At 52.7% G+C, this 22,844-nt stretch overlaps 1 protein-coding gene across 1 annotated transcript; it reads left to right on the forward strand.

Moving 5' to 3' along the window:
• The first annotated feature begins 2,045 nt into the window (after positions 1–2,045).
• ZNF783 (zinc finger protein 783) lies at positions 2,046–15,706 on the forward strand. The gene is made up of 7 exons (XM_081243627.1): positions 2,046–2,175; positions 4,876–5,277; positions 5,356–5,482; positions 5,646–5,774; positions 9,469–9,597; positions 10,668–10,778; positions 12,539–15,706. Exons 1-7 carry the CDS (start codon positions 2,152–2,154, stop codon positions 13,378–13,380), a joined length of 1,764 nt encoding a protein of 587 aa, XP_081099753.1. The 5' UTR covers positions 2,046–2,151; the 3' UTR covers positions 13,381–15,706.
• The last annotated feature ends 7,138 nt before the right edge of the window (positions 15,707–22,844 follow it).

Here is a 22,844-nt window from a genome sequence, read left to right on the forward strand (position 1 = left end):
GTGCCTCTACTTTGGAGATCCAGTGTTGCCAACTCACCCAGAGGTATTCAGGCCCTGGAGACCTGATCCAGAAAAGAGCAACTCCACAGGAGACAGATTAATAACGAAGGATGCAAGTAATTTTAATTTATATTAGGGCTACACCTGGCCTGACACCCAGGCTGGTCTGCTGCGGAAACCACATTATGGTGTCCAGTTTTTGTATTTTTTGTTCAATATATTTATAAAATCAGAGCATGGGAATGAGAGGCAGCTTTGGGAGCTAACGCACAGGGCAGTGTGCTCATTCAACCAGTAGAATCAGCATTTCATGGCAACTAGTTAGAAATGAAATTCTGGACTCCTACCCACTCCAGCCTCAGGCCTAGAAACTCTGAGACTGGCGCCCAACAGTCTGTATTTTAACAAGCACTCCAAGAGAGCATGATGCACACTGAAGTTTGAATGCTGACTTACAGAAACTCTTCTAAAAAACTCAGACCAGCTGTCAAAAATTAGAGCACTCTTCCCTGAACAAAGCTTGTTTAGTACTAACATCTTCCTCTCCAATCCATTTTCCAGACTCTTTCTGTTTGCCTTGGACATTAACTTACTTTATGAGATCACAACTTATAAATTTATAAGAAATTTATAGTCCTTAATATTTTGGTCTTACTAACCCCTGCTGAGAACCGAGGGATGCTCTTCCTGTCTTCAGCACAAGTTTACAAACTGTCTTAAGGTCAGGTTACTTCAACAAGGATTTCCACAATAAACAATGCCATATATTGATTGGACTTCTTGTTACCTTAAAATAACATTTCCTAACCTTGCCCCAAATTCTACGGGTGCACCTTACTTGGAGAAGGTATCAATTTATTTATGTTCTTATTATATTGATTGACCACACTTTTGCTTGGATCAAATACATGGGCAAATCATTTTCTCCCTCCCTCCCAAGAAAAAAATACTAAGAAAAGAAACGAAAACAAAGCATACACACAAAGAAACAAAACTGCAGAGTAATTTCTAGTGGGAAGACTCCGGGCTTGTTGGACAAAGAGTGAGATGACTGGGAAATGCAGAAAAGATGGAAAATAAAAGTTAAATGGCATGCAGCATATTTTACTTTATATTCAGTGATTAACTGGTTTTCCAGAGCAAGGCTCGTGGGTTGCAGATGAGGAAAATAGGTCCTAGATTGAGTCGTTTATTCAAGATGCCTCAGGGCCTGAATTAGTGATGGATTTACTCTTGCTGCAGAGGATCCCCAGCTGGTGGCTGATGCGCAAGTGAAGACTGGGCGTGGCAAAGAGGGCTTCAGAGCACTCTGCGGAGGATGCTCGAGCCGCGTGTCTGCTGGGAAGGTGGGCCCCAGGGAAGGAGGAGGAGACCCAGGGTCCCCAAACGGAGGTTTGGTGAGGGAGGCGGGGCTTTTTTTCTTTTTTAAGGAAATAAAATTTTCCTGAGTTCTTTCTATTTGTTCTGGAAAACTAATAAAATTTAAAAACCCTTATCGATCCCTCCCACCCCCCTGGCTATTCCCAGGCAAAATGTATAGTCACTTTGGGTCCATTAGAGGTGTTCAAACGGCAAATCAAGTGCATACACTTGAGATTACCCGGCAATGACTGACCTTCTTCCCCCAAAGCTTCGAAGTTTCCTGCACGTTTCCGTTATTAGCTCCCTGGCTGGGTTCCCCCAGCACCCCGGAGAGAGGTTAGGGTCCAACCGTGCCGGCCCTGCGCGTGGCCCGCGCCGCTCGGCCCAGGCCCGAGGGTCGCCTCCGCCCGACGGGAGCCCGTCTGGAGGGCCCCGCGGCGCGTGAGGCCCGGCGTCGACTACCGCGGCCCAGGAGAGGGCGGGCACCCCGCTCCCCCCGAGAGACCCCCGCGGCCGCCGGGGCGGGTGGGCGCGGAAGGCCGCGGGCCGCGGGCGTGCGGTCCTTCGGGCTGCAGGGGGCGCTGTGCGCGCCCTCGGGCCGGGCCGCGAGCGCAGCTCTTGTTTAAAGGGCCGGCGGGGCACGTGGCTCGGACGCAGCTCGCGGCCGCGCGGCAGGAGCTCCGAGGCTGGGTGGCTCAGCTCCGCCTCCGCCGCCGCCCCGCGCAGCGCCGCGCCGGGCCCGACAAGCCGGGCCTGAGGAGAGCCGCCGAGAGAAGGACGCGGGCAGCCATGGCCGAAGCGGCTCCTGCCCCGGTAAGCGCCCCCGCGCGGACGCCCAGCCCGGCCAGGCCGCCGACTCCACCGCCGCGTGGGCCCGCGCGGGTCTCGGCCGGGCGGCCCGAGCGGCCCGGGCGCCGCCTCCGCCCAGGCCCGCGCTTCGGGCCCTCTCGTGCCGCCTAGACGCCCTCGTCCGGGCCGGGCTTTGAGGCCGAGCGGCCGGGCGGCCCAAACGCGAGGCCGGGCGCGGCGGGCGGACGGCCCCGACGTCGGGGGACAGGCCGGGCTTTCTAGTTACACTTAAGATGACAAGCCCTCGTCTTTGGACCGAATGGCTGTTTCCCCGCCCCGTCCATTGTCTCACTGGAGGTCCGGCGGCCCCGGGGGCAGGCAGGGGGGCAGGGGCGCCGACCCCGTTCGGTTCTGCCGACCGAAGTCTGAGGCTCGGGGCGGGGAGCGGTCCGAAGTCGCCCACCTAGTAGAGGCCAGAGCCTGACGTCCACCAGGGGCTCCGGAGTTACACCCCCCTTAAGGTGCCCAAGTGTTCTTCTGACACCTAAGAGGTGTTAAGTGCTGTTTACTGGTGGGATTGTAGGTGTGGTGCTTTTGTTGTTGTTTTTTTGTTGTTGTTTTTGTTTTAAGATTAGTTTAGCAGATGTTACAATGTCGGCTGATAATGTGCAGTGTGTCCAATTCGGAGAAAATAATCTTCTGTCCTTTTTGGACATACTCGAAAAACATTTGTAAAGAGCTCAATAAATGGTATCTACTATTATTAATACATCTTAATAAAGTTTTTGAAGCCGTGATTTTTCTGGATGCTGATTATTGTGGATGATTTTTAAGGAGGAACTTTTCTCTCCTCTTTAACTAGTGAGTTTGCTGTGTGCTTTTTTAAGGGTCCTCTGAGTGCAAGGGAGAAGAGGATGGGAGTTCTTGGGGTTTATGGCCCCCAGGAAGGCCTTTCTGTAGGGGGACAAGTGACCTTTTCAGCTCCCACTTAGCCCAGGGCCACTTTCTCAGTACTCTTTCTGACCATTCTTATCCACCCGCCCCTTTTCCTCTGCTGTCCTGTAGCACCTGAGGTCCCAAGAAACTCCTCAAACAGGACAGATTTGCCCTCAACTTTCGATAGCCCGTGGTATCACACTATTATTTAATTTATTATGACTATTTTTGTACAAAACTTTTCTCCGGGAGAAGGAAGAGCCACATATTTTTTTCTGCATCCCCATTGCTCCTTTACTATGACAGATGTTCAGTAATTGTTATTGAATGAATGTGTTGTTTAATTGTTTAGTCAGTCGCTCATTCAGTAGGTATTTATTGAGCATATTCTATGAATGAGGCAGTCTTTTAGAAGCTTACATCATCATGGAGCTTATGTTCTCATGGGGGAAGCAAACTATAACACAGGCATACACATGGCACGATCATAGATTATTAGTGCTGTGAAGGAAGGGACTAGCAGGGGGCCTATGTTAGATGTGTCAGTCGGCGAAGGTCTCTTTGAGGCAGTGTTTAAGCTGGAGCCTTATACGAGAGGGAGCCAGGCATGCAGAGAGGTGTGGGAAGAGCTAACACAAAGGTGGAGGAGAGAGCTGGGTGTATCACTGGAATCCAAGGAGACCAGGGTGGCTGGAGTGTAGTTGATACCCAGGAGGATATAAGGTCAGGGAGGTAGGCTGGGATACGATAAGAAGTTTAGGTTTTATTCTGGGTACACGGGAAGCTGTTGATCAGGGACTAAAATGATCTAGTCTGTGTATTTAAAAGATTACTGATCACCCTGTGGAAAGTGCATTGTGGGGGGAGAAGGGCGAACTGGGGAGACCAGCTGGGCAGGATTGCAGTGGTTTGGGGGAAAGATGATTGGGACTTGGACTAGTCACGGCACAGAAGGAGAAAAGAGGATGGATTTGAGATAGTTTCAGAAGTTACACGGATAGGACTTGATGGTGATTTGACCATGAGGGTGAGTGCAGTGAAGGGGTGAAGTGTCAATTCACCTTTCCAACAAAGCTTTTAGCGAGATGAACTGGGACTGAGACCTTGTCATCAGGCACCAAGGTAAGCTGAGGCACTGCAGGAGCTCTTTTCCGAGATGCTGAAGGACATTGTAATGAAAGAGGTGGAGGAAAAAGGCCATTTGAACTGCTGCATCCCTGAGCCAGAACCACCATCGTCATCATCCTCCTCATGATCAACAACACAGGGCTCACATTTATTGAGTATTTGCCATGTGCTGGACATTGTTAAGTGCTATTTACAAAGACTGTACCATTCATTCTTACAATCCTATCATGTAGGCACTGTTATTACCCCCATTTTATAGATGTGGGATTGAAGTTGAAATGCTTAACAAACCTTGCCAAAGTCAGCCAGCTCATGAGTAGTGGAGCTGCCGGCTGCACTCGGGTTGTTTGACTGCAGAGCTTCTGAGTTTCGGAGGAGGAGACTGAGACCCGGAAAGGAACTCACCTGTGTGAGGCCACACATGCTTTCCCACTTTGGCCATGCCTTTCCTCCTGTTTCCCACTTGCTAACACCCTGGTCCAGCCAGTGTTTCCTGTCCTAGAGGCTGGATGTCCCCCCTCCCCATCCCCGGCTGCCTGACTGGTCCTCAGGATCCCAGATGGGGCTTCACCTGGGCAGGTACCATTCTGAGGTTTCTTTTAGAGATGGACATTTTGACTGGATAATTCTGATCACATCTCTCTTTTCTCTTGTGGACAGGCTCCAGAGAGGGACAAGCAAACAGGGGATGAAAGGCCTTCGGCGCCTTCTCCATCACCCCAGCTGGCTGCTGAGAAGAGCTCATACCTCTACTCCACGGAGATCACGCTGTGGACGGTGGTGGCCGCCATCCAGGCCTTGGAGAAGAAGGTGGATTCCTGCCTGGCCCGCCTGCTGACTCTGGAGGGGCGGACAGGGAAGGCCGAGAAGAAGCTGGCCGACTGCGAGAAGACGGCCGTGGAGTTGGGGAACCAGCTGGAGGGCAAGTGGGCGGTGCTGGGGACCCTGCTGCAGGAGTACGGGCTGCTGCAGAGGCGGCTGGAGAACGTGGAGAACCTTCTGAGGAACAGGAACTTCTGGATCCTGCGGCTGCCCCCGGGCAGCAAGGGCGAGGCCCCCAAGGTAAGCCCTGGGCGCCGGGGGTGGGACAGCCCGTGCCTGTCAGCGTGCCGGTGAGCGTGCGTGACACTGTGGTTCCAGGTGCCCGTGACCTTTGATGATGTGGCCGTGTATTTCTCTGAGCCAGAGTGGGGCAAGCTGGACGAGTGGCAGAAGGAACTGTACAAGCACGTGATGCGGGGCAACTACGAGACGCTGGTCTCCCTGGGTAAGGCTATGTAGGCGGCGCTCTGGGCCTCGGTCCACAGATGGGCCTCCTGCAGTCTGGGTCTTGGCTTTGGCTTCTGTTCCTCTGGGGGTCTCTGCATCTCTGTGGGCCACTGTGTGGCGGGTGTGTAGTCCTGACCCAGCTGCCTCTGTTCTGTGTGCAGATTATGCCATCTCCAAACCGGACATCCTCACCCGGATGGAGAGGGGAGAGGAGCCTTGCCCCGAAGGCCCGAGGGGCCGGGAGGAGGGGAGTGACAGAGAGGAAGCACGCCCAAGGAGGCTGGGCGCTGGTGAGTGGGGGCAAGATGGGGGTGTGGCTGGGGACAGTCCATCCATGTCCCCAGCCTCCCGCGCTTCCGAGCCGTGAGGCCAGGACAGAGCGCAGGCCCTTAACCCAGGGTGGGCTGCGCCCTAGCCGCCTTCACCCGTTTCACCTACGGGTGAAAGTTGTCCCATTTTTAGCTCTTGGGAGCCCCTTCAAGTTGACCTATAGGTCATTTTGATGTAACTTTGATGGCGTTCAGACACCATAAGATGTTCTAGTTTCATCTTGTATATTTCCTTCCCCAGACCTGGAATAAGAGTTTCTCCAAGAAATTTTATTTCTTTCAGTTAGGAATGGTATTCAGAGACTGCAGTATGAGTTCCAGTAGTTGCTAATTTTTGGCATTACTTCTAGGCCTTCTCAGAAAATATGTATTTTTGAGAAGAAAAAAATCATGAGTTCGTAATGATATTTCTAATTCAAATTTAATGTCCTTTGATTTTATACTTGTATGTCACTTTTACATGGACATCTTAAATTCCTCACTATATTAGCATAATTACTTATTTGCATTATCTTGTATCCAAATCTTAATATTTCATTATCCTATAATATCTTATTTGGAATAATAATAATTTGGAAATAATTTCAAATAATTGAGTCAATATTACTACCAACAATTACACTTCTAATTGAAATTTGAGATTTCTTTGCAGCTCTTTTTGTCATCTGAATGCATATTTCATTCAGGACTTAATAGACAAAATAATGCCTTTTAAAGTCGCTTGAAATAATTATTTTCTCTATGTGGTTATGCCACCAACTTGATATACAGTTAGGTTTTTTTGTTTCTGCTTAATTTTACTTATTTATTTTTATTTATTTATTTAATTTATTTATTTTTGGCTGCATTGGGTCTTCGTTGCTGCCTGCGGACTTTCTCTAGTTGCAACAAGCAGGGACTACTCTTCATCACGGTGCGCAGGCTTCTCATTGCGGGGGTTTCTCATTGCGGTAGCTTCTCTTGTTGCGGAGCACGGGCTCTAGGCATGCGGGCTTCAGTAGTTGTGGCACACAGGTTTAGTTGCTCCGCGGCATGTGGGATCTTCCCGGACCAGGGCTCGAACCTGTGTCCCCTGCAGGCAGATTCGTAACCACTGTGCCACCAGGGTAGCCCCTGCTTAATTTTAGGTTTTTAGCGATGGCTCTTTTTAATTCTGATTTAATTTAACTTTTTGAACATGTAAGACATGGTTGCAAAGTCAAAATGATTTAACAGGATACACTCAGGGAGGTCTCATTTCCACCCTTATCCCCTCCCTCTCCCTATAGATAACCATTTTTATTAACTTCTTGTTTATACTCCAGTGTTTTCTTTTGAAAATATCACTAATACATAGATACCTTTGTATTCCCCCATACTTTTTGTCTTCGAAATACTTCATAGCAGTATGTAGAGATCTTCCTAATTTTTTGTGTGAATATGGAATGTTCTATGATGTGATATACCATAGTTTATTTAACCAGTCTTCACTGATGGATTATTTGGGGAATAGCCAGTATATTGCTGATATAAATAATGCTGTAGGGAATATCTTGTGCATAAATCAGCTCATATTTTTGTCAGTTTATCTTTGGGATAGGATCCCAGAAGCTGGACTGCTGGGTCAAAGGTAAATGAATATGCAATTTTTAAAGAATTTATCACCAAATCCCCCTCCATAGGGGTTGTATCATTTACATTCCCATCAGCATTGTGAAAGAGGGCCTCTTTCCCCACAGCCTTGCCACTAGAGAATATGGTCGGACTTGTCGGATTTTTGTCTGCATAATAGGTAAGAAGTACTTCAGTGTAGTTAAAAAAAAATAGATTTATTAGAAATAATTCACAGACCATACAATTCACTCATTTAAAGTATACATTTCTATCATATTCATAGATAAGTGCAGCCAACACCACAGTCAATTTTATAACATTTTTGTCACCTCAAAAACAAGCTCTGTATCTTTCAGCTATCACCCTGAACCCCTTCCCAGCCCCCCAGCCATAAGCAACAACAAATCTGCTTTCTGACTCTGTAGATTTGCCTATTCTGGACATGTCATGTAAATGGAATCATGTAGTATGTGGTCTTTTGTGTCTGTCTTCTTTCACTTAGCATAATGTATTCAAGGTTCATCTATATTGAGCTGTGTATTAGCACTTTATTATTTTTTTCTTATTTTAGTCAAATACATATAACATAAAATTTACCATATTAACTGTTTTTAAGTATACAGTTCAGTGATATTAAATACATTCACCATGTTGTGCCACCATCACCACCATTCATGTCTTTTATTCTTTTACTGAAATTCTGTACCCATCAAACAATAACACTCCCCCCCTTTCTCAGTCCCTGGCAACCACAGTTCTACTTTCTGTCTCTATGAATTTGAGTACTCTAAGTACTTCATATAAGTGGAATCATACACTGTTTGTCTTTTTGTGGCTGGCTTATTTCACTTAGCACAGTATCATCAAGGTTCATCTATGTTGTAGCATATGTCAGAATTTCCTTCTTTATTAAGGCTTTTATTATATTGAGGTAGTTTCCTTCTATTCTTAGTTTTCTGAGTAGTTTTTTCATAAAAGGGTGCTGAATTTTGTCAAATGTTTTTTCTGTATCAGCCGAGATGACCATGTGGTTTTTTTTTCCCCCCTTCATTTTCTTAAAGTGGTGTATTCCATTGATCCAGTTTCATATGTAGAACCATCCTTGCATTCCAGGAATAAACTCCACTTGGCTATGATATTTGATCCTTTTAATATGCTGCTGAATTCGGTTTGCTAGCATTTTGTTCATATTGGGATATTGGTCTGTAGTTTTCTTGTAGTGTCTGTCTGGCCATGGTAACAGTGTAGCTTTGTTTGTTTATGGCCATTTTAATTTTTTATTCTGTGAAATATTCATGTCTTTTCCCGTAGGAAGCTTTTTTTAAAAATAAATTTATTTATTTTTTCTATTTATTTTTGGCTGTGTTGGGTCTTTGTTGCTGCATGCGGGCCTTCTCCAGTTGCAGCAAGTGGGGCTACTCTTCGTTGTGGCGTGCGGGCCTCTCACCGCAGTGGCTTCTCTCGTTGCCAAGCATGGGCTCTTGGCTCGCGGGCTCTGGAGTGCAGGCTCAGTAGTTGTGGCGCACAGGCCCAGTTGCTCTGCGGCATGTGGGATCCTCCCGGACCAGGGCTCGAATCCTCGAATCCGTGTCCCCTGCATTGGTAGGCGGACTCTCAACCACTGCACCACCAAGGAAGCCCCCTCCCCTAGGAAGCTTTTTAAAAATGCATACTTCCTAGGCCCACCCAGAACTAACTGATAAGAATCTTGGGGGTGCTCCCCAGGGGATCTTTATATACCAGCCTGGTGGAGGACCTGGGATTGGGAACCACCGTTGAAGCGTTCTGAGCCAGGAGTCCTTAAAAAGCCAGATCTTTGGTCCTGCTGTGTCATGACCTGTGTGGTACTATCGGATAACTTAACATGCTATATATACCATTTCCTTTTCTCAGACATGGAGGCTTTAGTCTAGAATCTAGTTACCAGACGATCAGTAAAGTTCACTTAATTATCGTACCCTGTGTTTGACCTGATGCTCCAGGTGACTGCACTTAGCCACTCCCCAGAGGCTCCTGGGAGACCTCTGTGTTGCCCGTAGTGTCACTGATTTGCATTCCCCAGGCCTTCCTCCGTACCCAGAGCACATCTCCAGCCCAGTCAGCCCTGCCCAGAAGGAGCCAAAAGAAGGTCAGGCCTCCAAGCAGCAGCAAGACTCAGAAACAAGAGTAACCCCACCTGAAATGAGCACCGGTGAGTGAGCACTGGGCAGCCGTGTGAACAGGACCAGACAAGTGGTACTGAGCATAAGTGCTGCAGCTCGAGGTAGGGAAAGATGGCTGGGGGCTGGGCCGGGCCGGGCAAGGCTGCACAGGCTTCCTGGAAAAGGGGCCCCTGAGACAGGCCTTAGAAGTAGATTTTGCTGGGAACATAGGGTATTTTCAGCAGGAGAGAACAGTCTAAGCAAAGTTACTTAGGTATGTTGGGGGCCAGGTATACTGGTCGGGCTGGAGTGAGGGGAAGGGCACAGGAGGGGGACATGGGTCTCTTCAGGGTTCTTAAGACAATCCTGTTAATGGGGCAGTACGTGTCGTATGTCTAGCAGAGTGCCGGCATGTGTGTTCCTCAGTGAGTGTCCTCTTCTGAAGACCGGTGAAGCTCCAGTCACCGCTTCCAGTGTTCTCTGCTTTTGTTTAAAGGAAATTCTTGCCCATCCTGTCACAAAAATGGAGTATATTCAGGGGGCATTTAGCGTAGCACTTGGCAGGTGACCCAGAGGCTTGTTTTCTGTCTCCAGACTGCTCTGTGCTGGCTTGGCGTCCCCCTCCTGCTGGCCCGACCGTTCAGTCTCTGGGTTGCTTTCTATCCAGTTACTTCTGTGCATCTTCCCCACTGAATATGGGCCCCTGCAGTTGGAGGTGACAACCCCATCCCCACTTCCCTGTGTCCATCCTTCCCAGCCAGTGTGTAAGAGGACTAGGACCTTCTCATTGTCCTTGCTCTGTTGCAAACCTGGTGCTGTGCCCTGGGGCCTCCCCAAACCCTCTGTCCTTTTGAGGCCCATCAGGGTGACCCCCAGATGCAGAGGGGCCAGGTGTTAGCACCACCTGCATGGGAATTGGGGGTGGTGGCCTTCCCCGGTCTCCGCCCACCTCTGAGCAGAGGCTGCGGGGTGGGGCACCTGCCACCTTGGGACAGAACCCGGTGCTCCCTCTTCCTGGGCCGCAGGTGCTTGAGCGTGTCCTGGGCCTGCTAGGGAATGGCTGGGTCTCCCTGTGGGAGCCTGATGTTGGGAAAGGCCCTCATGGGACTCTCTCTCACAGGACCGCTAGCCAGCACTAGCGTTTTGTCCTCGGTTAAACGGGAGGAAGAATCTTCAGATGGGGAGTCACCCACCTCCCCTCCCAGGGACATCCTGCCCGGCACGGGGCCAGGTGAGTGAAGGGAAGAGGCCCTGTGGCCACAGCAGCGCCTCGGAGGAACTCAGGGGCCCTTTGGGAGTGGGTAGGGCTGCATGATGGACCTGGTGAGGGGTTTCCTCCTGAGGGCTCCCTCCCTCACCCTCCAAGTATTACTCCCCTGGGGCTCTGGGGACCCAGATCACCTATGGTCCTCTTCCTCCCCCATCGTGGTCTGGTCTGGCTGGAAAGGTGCTGCTTAAAACAAGCTGTGTGCCACCAGGTGTGGCCTCCTCACAGCCACCCTGTGAAGTGGCCCAGCCTCACAGCCTCTCGCGTCTTGCAGCTGGAGTCTGGAGGCCTGTGATTTAAATTTAGCTCTTCCTGCTTAGAGTCTGTGTGTTTCCTATAAACCGGGCTTACATCCTGATAAGCAGGAAAAAAGAAAGCGATTATTGCCTATTTTGGCCCAACAGGGATCCAGCTGTCCCCCCATTCCATCCTGGTACCTGCTTTGCTGGGAGGCAAGCATGAGATCTGGGCCCGCCTTGGGGTTGTGTGTGGCTGCAGGTGGGCTGCAGATGAAGAGATCTGGCCTTGGCCTTCACAGAGAAGAGGGCCCAAGACCCTCACTAATTTCTAAGCTCAAGACCACCATGGGGGCCTCTTCAGTGCAACAAGGTTTTACCTCAAAGTTTACATGGTTCTTAGACTCTTAACGATTCTGTAGCTGGAGGACTAAATTAAGAACAGTGGGTCATTTCTGACATAGAAATAAAGTTCTGCCATGAGTTAATCTGTGAGGATTACTGGGTGAGTGGTGAGCAGAGAACCCAAGGTCTAGCTGTCGGGCGCTGCCCTGGAGGTTCACCAGTTAAGGGCTCTCTTCCTCAGTGGCCTCCCGGCTTGTGGTTTAAGCTCAGGCTTCAGCAAGAATAGAAATCACTCTTGTCTTGGATCTTGGAAGTTGCCTAATGAGGGCTGAAGATTTTCATTCTAATAGGCAGCGGGCAGGGTTCCCTGTCACCGTTGAGCAGACTGTGCGGTCTAGCAGCTGAGGCTGCCGGATCCTGGGGAATGGTTGGCTGGCTCCAGAGGAAACCAGAGGTGACCAGCAGCTGGAGGAGGTGGGAGAATGCCAGGTTCCAGGCAGGGCTCTGCGGCCAGGACCGGCCTCCTCAGCGACAGGGACCCCTGAAGCTGCTGCTGAGACCACCTGTCGCTGCCTGAGTCCCACCTCAGAGTCAAGCGTGACCCGCACTGAGGCCCAGCTGGGAAGCCCAGGACTCGTGCCTGCTTTCTGTCACCTGAGAGTATGGTGCCGGGCAGGTGGTGGACGGTCGGTGTGGATTTGTTACCTGGTTGCGTAGCTCTGAGGGGGGCTCAGTCACCCACCACCTCCAGGCCCGAAGCCTCTTACCTAGTCTGGGGGCATCATGGCCCGCAGGGCTCATTGTCATTCACAGATCAGAACTAAAGTCGTCAGAACTTTGGAGGTCCCGCATGGTCAGCATGCCTCAGGGCCCAGGACATAGGCCTCCCTTTGTCTGCCTTTCGTTTTCCCACCCATCTGCCTCCCGGTCTGACCCCTGACCCCTGACCCCAGCTCCTGGGTTTGCAGCAGTGTTCCCCTGCTCTGGCTGGGAGCGCTGGGAGGAGGAGGGGCCCGGGGAAGGCTGGGGGCGGGCGGGGCTGGTGTGGCTGGAGCCGCGCCGGGAGGCCGGGACTGGGTCTGTGGCCCGGGTGGGGGCCGGCGGTGTGGCCCGCTTGAAATCAACGCAGACTCCATTTGCCAGGTGGTGGCGGTATGGTCATCAAGACGGAAGCACAATCTGAGGACGAGATGATGCCTGAGCAGCTCTACCTGGGGGAGTCCCCGAGCCAGCCAGAGTGTAGACTCCCCAAAGGGCCCAGGAGCAGGACCGGGGGTTCCGGCCGGCTTCACTCGGGGGCATTGCCCAGGGCGCGGGCAGGGGACCCTCTGCCACCGGGGGCACCGGGGGCGGGGGGCGAGCCGCCTCGCATCCTCCCCCGCCGGCGAGAGAGGGCCTTCCCCTGCCCTGACTGCGGACAGAGCTTCCGCTTGAAGATCAACCTGACCATTCACCAACGGACCCACGCAGAGGAGGAGCAGCAGCGCGGGGAGGCCCGGGGCGGCTCGGCCTCCGGGGCCGGGGCACGTGCCCACCCCGCGCTGGAGCCGGGGGAGGTGGTGGTGCCCGGTCCTGTCATCCGCTGGCTCCCAGAGGAACCCGAGGGCCGCCGCTGCTTCGTGGGGCGGAGGCCGGCGGCCGCCAAGGTGTACCACTGCAGCGAGTGCCTGCGCTTCTTCCAGCAGCGGAAGAGCCTGCTGCTCCACCAGCGCCTGCACACCGGCGACAGCCAGGGCTGGCCCGCCTGCCCCTACTGCGGCAAGGCCTTCCGCCGGCCCTCGGACCTCTTCCGGCACCAGCGCATCCACACGGGCGAGCGGCCCTACCCGTGCCCCGAGTGCGGCCGCGCCTTCAACCGCAACCACCACCTGGCGGTCCACATGCAGACGCACGCGCGTGGCCAGGGCGGCCCGCACGTTCCGGCTCCCCCCGCCCGCCTGGGCAGCCCGCCGCTGGCACGGCCCAGCCCCTCCGAGGAGGGCTGACCGGGCAGGAGCCTGCGGGGCACACCCTGCAGGACCACCTCTCCACCGGCGGAGCCTTTCCACTTGTGCCTGATGCTGGTTCCTCCTTCTGGGATGGCTTTGGAGAGAGCTTTTTTCCCTTCATTCAAATGGGAAGCAGTGGCCTTTTTGATGACAGAGTGTATGCGTGCCGGATGCCTCAGTTTCCTAAGTTTGTCACTCTGCTGCCTTTTCTACATTCCTGACTTATACAGGAGCCACTAAGGCTCAGGGGATGCCAAGCTTTGGTGGGGGCCTTTGACGGGTACCATGGACAGGCAACAGGACCAGAGGCCATGGCCTTTCTAGTAGGGGGTGTTTGAGACACGGAGAGCCTGGGGTTTGATTTTATACACAGAGGTCTTGGCCTTCTGTCAACACGAGAAACAGCAGAGTGGACAGACAGCCTGAAGAATAGGCACTGGAAATTTAAGTTTTCTACTGTTATTTTGAAACTTTTTTTATTGATATTTTCTAAGTGCTTCTGTAAGTATTGTGTGTGGTTGTAAAGGGAACCAAGAACTCCTGAGGGCCAGGGATTATTCTGCCACCTCCTTGTGTGTGGGGATGGCAGAGGGACTTTCCAGACCAGCCTGGGAATGCCTGTTGATGGGGATGCCTTGGCTACTGCCCTGGAACCCAGGTGTCTTCCCAGGTGTGTGTTCCTTGGCCTAGACTGATTCCCAGTATTCCTGGTCCTTTCCCCAGTGGGTGTTCACATCCATGATTGATTTTGGTAATCAGCTGAGAGTGGGGAACTGCAGCCTGGAGTGGATGGCATTTCCCCCAAGGTCTCAGTGTTCATGGGTGTGCACGCTCCGTGGACAGGACCCCACCTGACACCTGGGGGGTGGGGGAGGTCAGGTGCAAAGCGGGCCCAGGAAGTTCCTCCTGAGAGGAAGATCCTGGTCTGAGTGAGGCTGGTCAGCCCACATGGACTGTGGGGTTGCCAGGCCCGATTTGTTACATTAAAGGAGGGGGTTGTCTCCTAGAACTTGGGGCTCAGAGTAGAATTAGGCCAGGAGATCTAGGTGAATCTTTTAACCACCTCCATCCTCGTGTTACTTGTCTGTCGAAGGTGGTAATGACCCCAGTGCATCCTACCTCACCTTAGAGTTGTCAGGGTCATAATAGATTTAGAGGCACAGCGGGACAAATAGGAAGCCTGATTTCGACCTTCCTTTCAAGTTCAGGGCCCCCTTTCTCTTTCATGTTGATCTCCAGCCCTCTTCCCAGTCAGAATCAAGAAGGACCTTTATTTTCTGGAGTGAGTGGAAGGTCCCACGGGTGCAGAGTGAGGTAAGACTTTCCCTTTGGGCTGTATCCCCCAGGAGCCTTTTGTACCTCAGTGGAACAAATTCTCACCAAAGCAATGAGGTTCAAACTGTGGAGGTTCGGGCAATAGCGTTGGGCCTCGTGGAGAAGTCTTGATGGCAGCTAGTTTCTTGTGCCTCTTAAATCACACCACTTTGGGTGCTCCCCATAGACCAGCCCTCGGTTTGGGTGATTTTGAAGCTGGAGTGATGGGTCCTCAGCTCTTCTGATTGTTCTCTTACTTATCTGGCACTATGTGAAGTGTCCGGTGTTCAGGCCTGCTTCCAGGTGCCTGGGTCCCTGGCTGTGCCACTTCCTCTTGCCCCCCTCTGACCCTCGTACCTCTCCTAAAGTCCTGAACAGGGTTGGGGGCAGATGGAAACATAGCTGTCATCTCTGGGGCAAGAGTGTACACGTCAGTGACCGCTCAGCCCAGCTCCTCTGGGCTTGGGAGAGGTGCCACCCTTCCCTGCCATAGATTCTGTTTGGTATCTCCCAGCCCTTGCCAGGGCCCCACAGTCAGGGCTGGGCTGTCAGCAAGTGCTCAGACAGGATGTAGTGGTAGTGAAGCTGCTGAGAGCTTAGCCCTCAGCTGCAAGAGCTAGTCTCAGGTGTTTCCTTGGAAGGCCTCAGGCCTCAGAGTTTCCAGGCTTTTCTAATGCTTAATGCCCTGTGTAGATATGCAGACTCTAACAGAAGCAGCAGTTACTGTGCAGTGGTGCTCCTCTTCCAAAGCGTTCAGTGTGCCAGGCTCCCGGCGAGGCCCTGTGAGTTTGCCTGGCACTCAATAGGTGTTCAAAGGACATTCTTTACACTAAAATGAGTCAACGGAGGCTGCGTCACCTGGGAGGCTGGAGCCTGGTTTGACCCCAGACCCCCAGTTCTGGGTCTCGGGTTTCTCATTTGTAAAGCAAAGTTGGGGTTCTGGTGTTAAAGGCCCTTAAGAACTGTGACGGTGGTGGAACCTTGGCCCCATCAGTGCTCAATAAATATGTTGGACTCTATACGTGCACGTGACCTGGTTCCTGCTCTCTGGGAGTCCGCGGCGGTGCGGAAAGCCCCCGCCCGCCACGCGGGTGGGCTGCTCGTCCGAGCTCGGGTCCGCATTCACGCTTGAAAGCGGCCCTCGCGCCGGGCGCTCCCACGGAACTGGCGCCCACCCCTGCCCCGCGCCCACAAAGCCCTGGCGCACACCGCGGGGGCGGGGCCTCCGGGCCGGCCAATGGGGGGCAGGCTCCGGGCTGCCGGGGTCGCCCGTGCAAGGGGCGGGGGCGGAGCTTCCCGGTCTGACCAATGGGGAGCCGCCTCCGGGCGGCGGGGTGGGGCCCAGCTCGTGGCCCGGGGCAGCGTGCCCCGCGCTCGCGTGGTTCCGTTGCTGCTGCTCGTCAGGTTCCTTTCATTCCCGCGCGTCCGGAGCAGCCCGGCCCGACGGCCGCGAGAGCACGGGAGAGCTTGCAGAGAGGCCGGGGGCTGGCCTGCGTGGGCCACCCGGCGGCGGCGGCGGCGACTCCCCGGCCCGGCCGGACAGTGCAGGCCCATGGCCGAGGCGGCCCGGCTCCGGTGAGGGCGGCACTCACAGAGGATGTCCTGCCCTCACCCCGCCCCTCCTGGAATTGGGGAGGTTCAGCCTGGGTAGAGGGTCTAGGAAAAAGACGCTTGATGCCGAAGGGCCTGAGGGGAGCTGTTTGAGGTCTCACGATAAAATCCCTTCTCCTTTCTTGGCCCAGGTTTACTCGCCTATAGACTTAACCACAATGTTTTCGAGGTTTCCGCCAGCCCTGACGTTCTGTGACCTGGCTCAGGGGCTCAGGGTGGGTGTGTGGGGCGGATGGACTGTGACCATCCTCACTCCAGAGACACAACGGGGCCCCCCTCCTGGACCTGCCTTTCAGCCCCCATCCCCTAAAATGATCATCTCAGGGAGACCGTGACCCCATTCTCATCCCTTTCCCAAGCTAAGATCAGTGCTATTGTCTGGTGACCTTATTTCCACTCCAGTCTAGGCCCTTAGCTTCCTCCTGTCAGCAGTCTTGCCTCTGGCTGTGAGGGTCGTGTAAAGCTCTTCTAGGTATGAACTCTGATTCCTATCAGGATGTATTTGGGTGCCTGCTCACTCTTTTCTGAAATTCCCCAGGGTGTCCCTCCTCTTGCTGCTAGGAGGGGGTCTGCATCATAGAGGACTTCTGGTTAGTGTCTCAGGCTCAAGTTTGAGGCCATCCCTGGCCTGTGTGACAAGAACTATCAAGATGAGATTTTTCTATGTCTCTGAAGGCAGAGGAGTCATCTCCTGGTGGACATAACTTTGAGATGGTTTTAGATACATTCCTGGATGCCAGATTTGTGACAGGGCACTGTGGGGAGATAAGCTGTTTTATCCCTAATCTGTGGAAGTGGGGTCTGCCTCCTCTAGGCTACATCTTATACCGGTCAGAGACCAGACTCAGAGGTGGAACAGTTATGCTGTGAAAGAAGGAAGGGACAAGTGTGAGGTGACCAGTCCCTAGCACATGTGGGACACTTGGCTAAGTGCTTTTATGGAGGAGGTGTTGGGGGGACCTCAGGTGCACAGAATTGGATTAGTCACAGTCTTTGGTTTATAAACATTATGATCATTGGTCCACAGCCTTTATATTTGTTTTAGTGATGTAATACGTGCCAATATAATGCTCCCTGAGTGCTTTTCCGTACCTACAGTGCATTTCATCTTCGCAAAATGCACAGGATTCAAATGGCAGGATAGGTGTTGAGTCAGGTTCTTGCAGAGTTCCATTTCCAGGAATGTTTCCATTAAATGTCAGCTGTCCCCACTGAGGCATTCATGAATTTCTTATTTTATTACTTCTAGTAATACATGGTACATTTTCTACCTCCCGTGGCAGGATATTCTTTGAAATATTTCTTTCTTCTGATTACTCTTAAATGCTGGCTTTTGACTTTCTCTGGCTCCATCTCCTGGCAGCTAGGACCTGGCCTCCTAGTGTGGAGACAACCCTGAAGCTGGTTGACAAGGCACCTGGGTCACGGGGACCTGATATCTCAGGCAGGTTAGGAGGTCACGTACTAGTAAATGTCAGGGTGGAAGTGCCGTAGAAATCACAGCACCAAGGCCAGAACAACAGGGCCTCGCTCACCTCTGTGCCCAGGAATGCGGGCAGTAGGTTTGTTCTGGAACACCCAGGAGCTGAAATAGCAATCTGTGTGTACATTGGTCCCCTGAGAAATTTTCTGCATCTCACTCACTTCCTTCCTCCTGCTGGGCTGTGTTCTTGGGTGAAGAAGTGGTTGGTTAAATAATTGACTAAGTTTATACCACTATTGTCTGGTAGGGCTGGGATTCAAATTCCTTATACTGACTGTCCATTTATGATGGTAATGCTTTGTCATACCATTTACCATTACCCCTGGGTCTTGGTTCAAGATTCTTCCCACAGGAACTCTATGGGGTCAGTGTCTGCTATCTTTGACAGCCTGCTGGGTGAGGTCTGTTTGGAGGTCTGACCAGTGAGGCCTTCTAGCACCTGGAAGAAGTTTCCCCCTATTCCAGGGGATCCTGACCTTTCCGTAGCTGGGAGTGGCTCTGGGCCCCTTTCCTGGTGGCTGACACACCTCCCTGTGTCTAGTTGCAGGAATGGCACATGGGGACTGACCTCCAAGAGAGGCCCAGATCCAGTCTGCAGAGATTTCCCTTCTGGCCATCTTGGCTGCCAATCAGACTGTGGGGAAGGTGGAACGCTGGGCCATCCGACTTCAGAGCCTGGAGAGGTGAACAGAGACAGCCGAGAAGAAGCTAGCCGACTGTGAGAAGATGGCTGTGGAGATAAAGAGTCTGCTGGAGGGCAAGTTGGGACCCTGCTGCAGGAGCACGGGCTGCTGCCGAGGTGGCTGGAGAACACGGAGGCTCTCTGAGGAACAGGCAGCAAGGGGAGCCCCGCAAGGTACAGGAATTGGGTGTGGGTGGAGAGGGCCTACTTGGACTCAGTGGGGTCCTCAGACTCATAGTGGAGGGAAGCGCGGTGGCTGCCAAAGCCTGACTTCTTGGTGCCTAATGCTAGTCACCAGTTGACTTTAAAGGGCTTGAAAAACGTCAGGAGGAAGGTGTGACACAGCAGAGATGTCTGCTGTGGCGGTGGCGTGGAGTTGGTTGAGGAGGGTATGGCTGTGCACCAGTGGTGTGCCTGCTACTCCAGAAAGACCTCTGAGCGTGAACTCAAGTAGGGGAACTCACAGGACGTGTGTGTGCACTTAGGAGAGGGGATGAGAACCTAGGAGCCCTGGTCTTGAGTCCTTTTAGCCACTGGCCTCTGCCCTTTATCTGAAGTAAACATGATGGAGATGCTTTTGCATTTGCCCAGTGGTTTGGCCAGTGATGCCCTGTGGTTTGGGGCGAGAAGAGAGGAGACTGGAGCTGGTTTTAGCTGTTCTCTGAAATGGCCGGTGACTCATACTGGCGCAGGTGACCTGTGCTTCCAGGTGTGGGCGACTGCAGAAGATGGGACCACATGCTTCTTAGAGTCGGAGTGGGGCAGCCTGGGAGACAGGCAGAGGAGTTCTGCAAGCACGTCGTGAAGGTGAGCCCGGGTCAGGGGCCAGCCCGGGCGATTTCCAAGCCTGAAGCCCTTGGAATAAAATCCTTTATTGAATCAAATGAGCCTCTAGAATCTGAGAGCTGGAAGCACTTTGAGATAATTTGACTGGCCCGGTGTCTTCAGGCAGGTAGAAGGTATCCTTGGTTCTCGCTTTTAGGTTTTATGAAATGAAATGCAGGGAGGTTAGCTGTCTTGCCCGAGGTCTCACGGAGACTAAGTATGAACTGGCCTCTGCTCCGCACTGTCCACCCTTCATGTAGCACCAGAGGCCGCTCTTACACACGCATCTTCTCACTTGCTGGCGAGCTAGGCCCCTCGTTATCTGTATTTGCAGCCCTGGGGCTCACAGAGCTGTACTCTGCACACTGTGAGTACTCCAGAACAACTACTGAATGAAGGATTCTTTGTGGGCCCCAGTCCCCAAAAAGGAGGCTCAGTCCTGGAATATTAAGTTCTTCAGGCTGTGGATTAAGAATAAGTGTGCATGAGCACGCGTGCTTGTGTAAGACTCAATTAGACCTAAGTTTTTGAAGCTACCCCGCCCCCATTCCGTCCCAGCTTGCACACCCGGATTCTCCCACTGCTTTGAGCAGCTGGCTTTTGTCCACTCTCCCCTCCTAAGGGGGCTGAGGCCCAGAACAAATGACTTACTTGCCTTCACCTGGCCGCTAAGGTTCCTCTTCCAGAAGGGCGTCCAGCATGCTGTGAGGCCATGGGGAGAGGGAGGATGTGGCCTCAGGGGAGGCGGGGAGTATGTGGAAGGGAGGCTGGCAGGAGGCCTGCAGAGTGGCCGGTGCACCCAGCTGAGAGCTGACTTCCAGGCATGCCTGACTTCCCCTCCCGGACCTGTTTCCCCGTCTCTCGAATGAGGTGGCTGGGCTGTGACTTGGGGCTCCTCCTGTCTCTTGGATTCCACTTCTTCCCCTGTGAGGGCAGCAGGATGTGCCTCCCTGCTTCCGTTACCTGCACTGCCGGCCCGGGGAGCCTGGGAGCACTTCTGCTCCGCCTGAGACGCGGCGCTTTCCCCCGCACATGAGGAAGAGGGGCAGATCCTGCTCCAGACCCCTGGCTGCGGCGCCCTCTCCCTTCCAGGCTTGCAGAGCTGAGCCCCGTCACCTCGCTTATGGCACACGGGACCGTTTTCCTCCGTCATAGACTGTGCCGCCACCAAGCCTGAGCTGCGGAGGTGGGAGGGGAGGCCTTCGGAGCCTGGCCTCCCACCTTTGCCTGCTGAGGGCAGCCTGGTGTCAGGGGTCCGTGTTTCTGGAGAAACAGAGGGAGAGGACAGTGGGATGAGCTGCTCGATGTCACGCGGCTGACGGTTAGGGCAGGCCCAGGTGTTCTGGTGCCCAGGGAGCGCCTGTGCCACTTGCTGCACACATATCACTGTGGCCTGAGATGGCCCTGGGAGCTTGGGGGAGTGGCAGAGGGCAAACCAGACACCCAGTCCTGAGACTGAGAAGGTTTTTGTAGAGAAGGCAGAGTCCTGAGGGCAGACATGGGCGGGAGGGTGGCCTCCTTCTCTGACCAGTATCTGCCCCCACGTCTCTCAGCACCTGCTCTCAGGTGCCCCTCACTCTGCGCTCCAGCTCCTGCTTCCTTCTGTCTTCTTGGCTTCAGTCTCCTTGTGGGAAGGCACTGAGTCTTTCTGGAATGTCCCCAGCACCTAACACAGTGCCTGGCACGTGTGTAAATAACAAATAATGAGTGATTATTAAATGAATGATGAACCAAATAGGAGCTCAGTTTTCTTTATCTTTCAAATAATAGCACTGGATCTGATATGCAGTTTTCAAGGCTTTTTAAAGGCGAGGAACCCTTTATTTAAATGACAGCTAGAAACAACACAGGACAAAGTGGGACCACCCTGGTTGAAGCAGGGGGCAGGAACCCAGGAGCCCTGTTCTCTCAGGACGTAAGGGATCATGCCAAGACACCTGTTCCTTGCTTTCTAGACTCTGACATTTTATTTGGGAAGAAAGCCTTGCCTTTGAAGCAGGTCCTTCGAGTAGGTAAATTAAGTTACCATGAGCTCAGAGCTGGGAAGAAGGTAGGTGTTGCCCAGGGTATTGAGTGGCTGGCATGTAAGACTGGTGCTAAAAGTGGCATTTTCAGACTCCCGCTGGGACGGGGCACGACAGCAGGACAAAAGAAGCAGCGAGTGAGAGGCTGTCAGGCAGGGTTGCTCTTGTGGTTTCTGACGTGTCTCTGTGAATGCCGTTACTGCAGGAACCTGGGAGTTGCTTCCTCCTCTGTGGGGCAGGGAGTGAACTGGGCCCAGCCCCGCAGTCAGCCTGTAGCCACCGGGGCTGGACCCCTACAGCAGACGTGTCAGGACTGGTCTGTTCAGAAGCTCCTAGGGAGATGCAGAGCATACAGGGCCTGGTCGAGGTGCCCCGGGTTCAGAAGCCCCCAGCCCTGGCTCAGCTCTGCCATGGAACGGGGGTTTGCTCTTGAGTGGGGCTCGAGTGAGCATCGGGAGGTGGAGGAATGAGGTCTTCAGGGGACTCGGCGTCCATCCTGTGGTCTGGGAGGTTCCCGATGTTTCAGCAGTTACTTCCTTGCATTCCACCCTCTCTGTAAGCTTTTCCAGATTCATCAGGAGAGAGCTCTGCTTCCTGCCTACCCCCAGGACAGGCCCTGCTCCTGGGAGCTGTTTCCACACACTCTGGCTCAAACCTGCGTGCTGACAGAGTGTGTGCAGATTGCTGTATTTACTCGTGTTTCCAGGGGCAGGCTCCTCTTACTGGAATTCTAGGGAAGGTGTATTCTGCGTTCTCTGTCAGGAGGTCTGGGCATTGAAGTTCCAACATGTTCCTCAGGGGATTCGGAGGCAGGTCCACATTGGAGGACCAAGGTTGGAGATCCCTCTAAACAGACTAACCAGCCTCTAACCTTTGAAAGTGTTTGCTTTTTGACTCTGCAAACGTGTTCTTACAAGAATACATTCTCACCAAGAAAATGTATGCACGTGAAGCTGAAGGGCTCTCTGTGCTGGCCACCCTCCATCCCCAGCCCTCTCCCCGGGGTCCCCACTATTGTCATTCTGGTGTGTAGCCTTTCAGCCTCCTTCCTTATGCATTTTCATACATGTAGGTAGTGCGGAAAAAGGTTTAAAAGGGGTTAAAAACCACGCATACCATACTGTGTGTATCATTCTGCAGCTTGCTGTTTTCACTTAGGAATATGTCTTAGGGACCTTTTCCCCTTGGCACATTTTGATCAGCTGCACTCTGAGAGCCTGGACTCGGCTGCATGATAGGAACTTGGTTTCCAGAGCCCTGATTAAGCGCGGCAGCCAGTAACAGAAAACTACTAGAGCTCATCAATGAATTCAGTAAAGTTGCAGGATACAAAGTTAATACACAGAAATCTGATGATTTCTATATACTTATCAATGAAAGATCAGAAAGAGAAATTAAGGAAACAATCCCATTTACCATCGTGTTGAAAAGAATAAAATACCTAGGAATATACCTACCTAAGAAGGCAGAAGACCTGTATTCTGAAAACTGTAAGACAGTGATGAAAGAATTTGAAGACGGC

This window comes from Mesoplodon bidens, assembly GCF_964165515.1.
Source record: "Mesoplodon bidens genome assembly, chromosome: 9".
NCBI classification, from domain to species: domain Eukaryota; kingdom Metazoa; phylum Chordata; class Mammalia; order Artiodactyla; family Ziphiidae; genus Mesoplodon; species Mesoplodon bidens.

What these genes read in the sequence shown, in the direction of transcription:
- ZNF783 (XM_081243627.1), top strand. Translation starts at nt 2,152, where the DNA reads ATGGCCGAAGCGGCTCCTGCCCCG. An exon ending in CCGAAGCGGCTCCTGCCCCG is followed by an intron (nt 2,176 to 4,875) that starts GTAAGCGCCCCC and finishes TCTTGTGGACAG; the next exon opens with GCTCCAGAGAGGGACAAGCA. An exon ending in CCCACCTGAAATGAGCACCG is followed by an intron (nt 9,598 to 10,667) that starts GTGAGTGAGCAC and finishes TCTCTCTCACAG; the next exon opens with GACCGCTAGCCAGCACTAGC.